Source organism: Physeter macrocephalus, chromosome 18, assembly GCF_002837175.3.
Source record: "Physeter macrocephalus isolate SW-GA chromosome 18, ASM283717v5, whole genome shotgun sequence".
In the NCBI taxonomy this organism is placed as follows: domain Eukaryota; kingdom Metazoa; phylum Chordata; class Mammalia; order Artiodactyla; family Physeteridae; genus Physeter; species Physeter macrocephalus.
The window spans coordinates 76,573,651-76,580,753 of NC_041231.1; the positions used below are offsets into that span (position 1 = coordinate 76,573,651).

General features: G+C 48.2%; 1 protein-coding gene across 1 annotated transcript; it reads right to left on the bottom strand.

The window, feature by feature from the left end:
• Positions 1–2,657: 2,657 nt before the first annotated feature.
• Positions 2,658–4,665, bottom strand: TBCC (tubulin folding cofactor C). The gene is made up of 2 exons (XM_007120320.4): positions 4,594–4,665; positions 2,658–4,204 (listed from the first exon to the last, which is right to left on the bottom strand). Exon 2 carries the CDS (start codon positions 4,057–4,059, stop codon positions 2,866–2,868), a length of 1,194 nt encoding a protein of 397 aa, XP_007120382.3. The 5' UTR covers positions 4,060–4,204; positions 4,594–4,665; the 3' UTR covers positions 2,658–2,865.
• Positions 4,666–7,103: the final 2,438 nt, after the last annotated feature.

Here is a 7,103-nt window from a genome sequence, read left to right on the forward strand (position 1 = left end):
CACAACTACTGAGCCCATGCGCCAAGAGCCCGTGCTCCACAAGAGAAGCCACCGCAACGAGAAGTCCGCACACCGCAACGAAGAGTAGCCCCGGCTCGCCACAACTAGAGAAAGCACGCGCACAGCAACAAAGACCCAATGCAGCCAAAAATAAACAAATAAATTAAAAAAAAAAAAAGGATATATGGAATTTGAGGGAATTCCCTGGCAGTCCAGTGGTCAGGACGTGGTGCTTTCACTGCTGTTTGCCCAGGTTCCATCCCTGCTTAGGAAACTAAGGTCCTGCAAGCCGCGCGGCGTGGCAAAAAAAAAAAAAAAAAAAAAAAGAATATATGGAATTTGAAAGGCAGGTGAGCCCAATAAAGGCGGAGGCTAGGGATACAGACACAAGACTATGCATATAGGTTGAGAGTTGAGGCTCTGAGAGAATGAATACAAAGAAGCTAATAGCAAAACTTTGGGCATCACTCATATTTAAGGCTACAAATCATCAGAATCCCAATGAAGGGAAGAAGCTGACATAAGAGAAACAGGTTAGAGAAAGATTACAGCCAAGGAAAGAGAGAACTTCAAGGATGAGTAAACTGTACCTAAAACAAAGAAACAAACAGAAAAGGGTAAAAGGTACCAAGAGTAAAAAAGCTAAGGAGGGGGAGGGGAGGGAGCCGGTAGATTTGGTGATTAGGCCACTAATACCATCAAAGAGCAGTTTCAGCAGAGGAGTTAAAGTCACAAAGACTGAAAGAGGGACTAGATGTAGGTGTATGTGGACACAGCTATTCTTTTAAGATGTCTGACACACAGGGAAGGAGCTGGAACATCATTCAGTGACATGTAGGGTGGAGGATCTCAGGATCTGGTGTCTTAAAAGAAAAAAGGCCAGTGGAAAGGGAGGGCATAGGAGGTGGAGGGGATGGGCACAAGCGGAAGAGGAATCTCTGGGCAAGAAGAGATATGCCTCTAGTAAGGAAGAAGACCAGCAAAGATGGAAATGTTTTCAAATATTGAGGGACGTCAGTCAGGGGGAGCTAGTTAGATGGGCTACAACTGGTCGGGTAGTCAGCAGTTACAGGTGTAAAATTGTGAGCTTTAGTAGAAAAAGGTTGGGAATTCCCTGGCGGTCCAGCGGTTAGGACTCCGCTCTTCCAATTCAGGGGTCCCGGCTTCGATCCCTGGTAGGGAACTAAGATCCTGTAAGCCAGGTGGCGCAACAAAAAAAAAAAAACAAGCATGGTTTATTCTTAAGTGCACTTGTGTTAAACTATCAGTCTCTAGGGGCACAGCTTTAGGATACCGGTCAGTTTCTAATGTAAAGATATGGTTGAGAAGTTCATTATATGTTGTTTCTTTTTATCATCAGGATTAACTCTCCCAAGCAAATGATTTTTCCTCTTGTTTGTGGATGCTGCGAATTGTGAAACTGATTAGGATCCCTTTTCAAGTTAGCTAATAGTTGAGGGGAAAGAAATCTGGATTCACCTCCAGCTAAGGAATAGGGCTTGGCAGCTTTCATTTTTTTATTGTCTTCATTTCTGCCTCCGTCATTCTATCCTTGTTCCTCCTTGTCATTTGTTTTTATTATCTTGTTACATTTCACATATCCTAGAAGCCACTTTAAATCCTTTTTCAGAACAAAAGAGAACATATAATATTAAATACATAAATACTTGAGATATTTAAGCACCTTAATACTTGTGGTAATTATTAAATAAAAATCACATCCACAGTTACAAGGCCACTAGACCCAAAAAAGCTTTTTGAAAATCTTACAACTTTCCATTTACGAATGAGTGGTAGTATATAGAGGAGAAAGCCAAATTTGTAACAGTAGCGAATTACAGCAAAATGAGTGGAAAAATTAAGACTCAGCCAGATGTCTGCCTCAATTCTTTTTGTATGAGGATAGATACGTAGTGCCATTATGCCTGAGAATTTAAGAAAAGCAATTTGCCCTATTTACTTTTGGAAGCTTTCTTTCCAACTCAATTAACACTATTCAAAAATCAATATCTAGTAGAGGTTAAGAACGTGGGCTCTGGAGCCAGACTACATGATTTCAAATCCCAGTCCACCACTTGGTCTGTGTGCCCTTTGGGCAACTTATCTGTTTCCTCACTTGAAAAATGGAGTTAACAGAACTTACCCTCATAATATTTTGAGGACTTAATAAGTTTACATGAGTAAGGTGCTTACAATGGTGTTGATAACATTTTAAGCGCACAAAAAATTGGTAGCTATAACTACTTTGGCTTTACAGGTGATTAAGACTCATGAGGCTCTTGGGGTCCGTGCCAAAAGTTTGTATCCAAATTAAGTCGATGACTAGCTGGAAGCCAAAAACCCAAGCTAACATGTAACTGAAGACCAGAGAGGAGTCTTTCCATTGCCCCACTGAAAAATACGTATGGAAGTCAAACCTGCAATTCAAAAAAGCTCTTGGTTAATGGCAGTTTGAACACGTTTGATACCTTACTTCAACATTAACTGGCTCCTACTAGCCCTACTGAATTCGTTTATTAAACAAATATTTATTGAAGGCTTACTTTATTCTGCAATAAGTTTTAAACACCACAAATCATTAAAAACCGACACACAACCACGCTCTCTTCCCCTTATGGCTTCAAATTATCACCGTCAAACAAAAGCTCCGAAACATCACCAAAATAGCAAAAATTCTTTAAAGTGCTAGACCTGCCACAAATTTAATGGAAATCGAAAGTAGGAGCCTATCACAATCTAAAGTCTTAAAATAATGAAAACAGCGAGCGTGACAAGAAGTAAATTTTGGGGTCCCATTAGCTGGAGTCAGTCCCACAAGGGAGTGTATTTGGTAGGATTGAAGAAAAGAGTCACAACTGCTTAGTCTCACTGGATCCTTCGCTCTTCTTCAGGAAGAATACTCCAGTTTGGGGAGGCCACATCACGGGCCAGCCAGTTGAAATCGTCAACGTCGCTCCAGTTATTTTTGCTCCTGTCTAAACCAGAGCCCTCGAAGTCCTTGTCGATCCCCGGGTAGCTCCAGGTGTACGGGGCGAACTGTATCCCGGTGCAGTCCTCCACGATGGCCCTGCTGGTCACCTGCTGGAAGATGCGGGTGTCTTTCGTGGTGTGTACGCGGAGCTGCTGGCAGGCCACGGCCAGCACGCAGTCACTGCAGTTCTCCAGGAACACGGAGGTGGACACCGGGCCGCAGAGCAGCGTGCAGCCTCGAGCCTTGGTCAGCCGCAGGGTGTTGGGATTGCCATACAGTTTGATCGTGCAGTTAATCAGTTGGGTCAAAAGGACGTCCCGCTGGTGCAGTTCCTCGGCTCTCTTCTCCAAGACTTGGGACTGCAGGTTGGAGAAGCCGCAGATCCAGCTGGAGCCGAAGCCTTCCTCCTCCTTCAAGGGCGGCGGGGAGGCCAGGATGCCTTCCGCTGCCGGGGCGCCGGGAGCCGAATCTACTTTGGTGGCTGAAGCAGCATCCTTCCTGCGGGTCTTGAAAGCGAAACGCTTCTTAGGCTGCAGCTCCTGGCGCCGCTTGGCCAGGGCCTCCTGCAGCCGCGCCAACGCCTCTTGCCCCTGCCGCAAGTCGTAGGCGGCCAGGAACAAAACCGAGTCGTTGAGTAGTTTCTGCAGCCCCTGCAGCCGAGCGGCCGCCTCCTCCAGCTGCTCGACGGACTCCCCGCCTTCCAGAAGCTCTTCCACGGCCGATCGCTCCCGAGAGAAGGCGGCGGCGAAAAAGTCGCTCTTCTCCTCCTCCACCTCCTGGTTCTGCCGCTTTTGTTTCCGCCTTTCCACCTCCAGTTGCCGCTCATGTTCTCGACTCTGAAGCCGCTCAGGCACCAGGCTCCAGTCCCTCTGGGATCCCAAGTCCCCGTTCGCCACAGCAGTGGCAGAGCCACTAGCAGTCTCCATCTTGACTTCAAGCTTCCTTTCTCCTGCCTTCCTTCCTCCGGGCGCGCCCTCCGCAAGGCCTCCCACCAACGCGCCCTGTGATTGGCCGGACATGCTGACGTCAGACCCCGGTCTTATTTTCTTCACCCATTGGTTCCTCAGCTTTGGAGGGGGCGGGGACATGGGGCGGGGCCGACTGACAGAGGGGGTGGGGAGACAAAGGTCCTTGTGGATGGGTAGGGTGGAAGGCAGGCGGGGGAAGCTTTTTTTCCTCTTAAAGGGGCAGGACTTATATCCGGGATTGTGGGGTGAGTTGCAGCAGCGGCAGCTGCACATGTGGGTTTGTTTATAAGAACAAGGTTAGAAACTCGCAGGCCTCCCCCTCCCCCCCAGCTCCTTCTTACTACCCCCTTACAGGCTGGAGATCCGCTACTGGTGGGGGGAATGTGTGCCTGTGGTGGGTGGGTGGGACAGGTAGTGGTGAGAAAGATGGAGGGGGGGGGAATATTACACCGCCCGGCCCGCGCCGGAGGAAGCGGCAGCTGGAACAGCTGGCTACGGAGCCTTTTGCATGCCTCTGTTTTTCTCCTTCTCCCTTCCACCACCCCTTCCCCCCACCCATTCCTGCCGCCCCTAAACCCTCATCCTACCCGCCCCCCCCCCCCGCCGCTGCAGTTCCGCGTGGCCTGGGTCTCCAGGATTCCCGCAGGCACTTACGGGGCCGGGAGAAGGCGAGGGGCACCGGAATGGGAGAGACTGGGTTCCTCACTGCAACCAGGTTCAGGGGGCCCTGGGGAAGTCTAAAAACGGCTTATTTTTTTTGCCAATTACTGCAGTCGGAGGGGTGGGGGCGGGGGAGGTGAGATTCCACACCCCCTTCCTCTTCCTCCCACGCCCAACCCCCCCCCGCCCCGACCTTGGCCGTCACTCCCTCCGCAGCTGGGCGCTGCTGATCTCGCCGGGGTGAGACCCCAGACCCGGACTCGGCGGCTGTCTGAGGGGCCGTCGGTTGTTAGGAAAGTGATGGGGGAAATGTTACATTATTTCTAGAAGTGGTGGGAGGGATTTGTCACCGGAAGTGAATGAACCTAGCCTAAAGTCGGGACCAGCCAGAGGTGTGAGTGGGCACCCCGGACGGCGCAGTCGCTGGCAAAACCCAGTACAGCTGGCCAGGCCAGAACCGGGGCGCGGCCAGGAGCAGGCGCGGGGCGACCCCGCGTGCTCGGTGCAGCCCGGCAGAGCGCCGGGGCCTCTGACCCGGCCCACCCTTCCAGTCTTCGGTTTCACCTTTATCTCCACCCCCTGTTCCCAGACTACGTCGGGATATTTAACTGCCCGAGAAACTCACTTGAAATTTCAATGATATACCTGCATTTTGATGCAGAGAAGGATGGGAGGAAACAAGAGAATTAAGACGCATTTCCAGGTTTTCACGCCCCACACTCTTCCTTTCCTTCCCATTGAAAGCCAAAACCACAACTAAACATAAATTCCTGTGTTTCTCCGCTGAAAGTCAGCACAAGTCACACTGTTTGGCAAATTCCACGGGGGCGGGGGTGAGGGTTATTGTGTGTTTGTGTGGGGTAGACGTGCACCTGATGGAGACGGGGTTGCTAAAAAAAAATCCTGTGCTTGCGCTTGTAGTATATATTCTAAGTTTTTGTTCGCTTTGTTTCATGGGCGAGGTAGATGGAGGCTTTTGGTTTTTTGTGAGGTATGGTTCCAAGGCTGGTGAATGAAATATAACTGGTTGTCTTGTCTTTGGGTAGTCCAGGGGAATGCAGTAGCTGCTTTATTTTATGAAGGGTTGATTTACCCAAGGAAGGTTTAGAGAAGATTTATTTTTGCTAGGGAAAAAAATCTGACCTGCCTCCCTTAAATTTTTCAGCAGTTCAATCTGTCCTACTCAAATTAAGAAAGTCTGTAGCCAAAGTTTATTGGACTTGAGAGTTGCAGCTGGAGTTAGGCAACATTTTTGAATTAGCTATAGTGAACCTATGGGTAGGGGGTAGTGTTGTCCGTATCAGAAGTGGAATGGAAGATTGTTAAACCCTCTCAAGAACTTCATTTCTGCCCAACGAGAGGTTTTGGCATAGAGTCCAGTAGACTTTGGAAGTTTCCGAATATTTTAAGTTGGCTAGTTCAAACTTTTATGGGAAGGGAGCAGTAAAGGACAAGAATGGACAGGCTACCCTGCAGACCCAGTGTGTGGGAGGCACCTTCAAAGACTGATGTGAGACCCCATTGGGAATGGACAGGGGTCAGGAGTATGGTCATCATGAAGCATTGGTTTGACAGTTCTTGACAGACCCCAGCACAACTGCAGGCCAAGGTAGGTGGTCAAGACATGGGTTTAAAGCTGCATTTCAAAAGCAGTAGGAAGGCATTGCCAGACTGTATTTGCCTGTTCTGATAGAAGGAAAGAGGGTGATGCATTACAGTGGAAATGTGGCAAAAGGCAAGCAGCCGGTGAGTGCTGAATCCCACTTTCAAAGATACTTTACAGAGCTCTTGAATCAAAGTACTGCTCTATTGTAGACTTCTTGGAAAGTGAAAGAATTCTAAGGTGTTCCAGACTTTAAAAATTATTTAACAAAAATTTAGATACTTTAATGGTTCAGTTTGTTAGTTAGACTTCTTTTTTAACTTTTTGAAAATTTAAAAGTGGAGAGCAGAGTGTTATGTGTACCAACTTCAACAATTCCCAACTGGCAGTCTTGTTCCTTCTACAACCCTAGCCCTTCCCCACCCCACCTCACTCTGATTATTTTACAGCAAATCCCAAACCTTATATTATTTCATATTTTACAAACCATAAATATTTCAATATGTATCTCAAAAAGATCAAGACTATCTTTGAAAAACATAGCTGCAATACCATTACCACACTCCAAAAAAGTGGTGATTATTTCCTCATTATCATCAGAGTTTCAGGCTATATTCACATTTCTCTGATTATCCTATAATTTCCTTTTTTTTTTTTTTTTTTTTTTTTTCTTGTGGTACGCGGGCCTCTCACTGCTGTGGCCTCTCCCGCTGCGGAGCACAGGCTCCGGACGCGCAGGCTCAGTGGCCATGGCTCACGGGCCCAGCTGCTCCGCGGCATGTGGGATCTTCCCGGACCAGGGCACGAACCCATGTCCCCTGCATCGGCAGGCGGACTCGCAACCACTGCGCCACCAGGGAAGCCCACCCATTATAATTTCCTTTTTTAAAAGTTACTATAT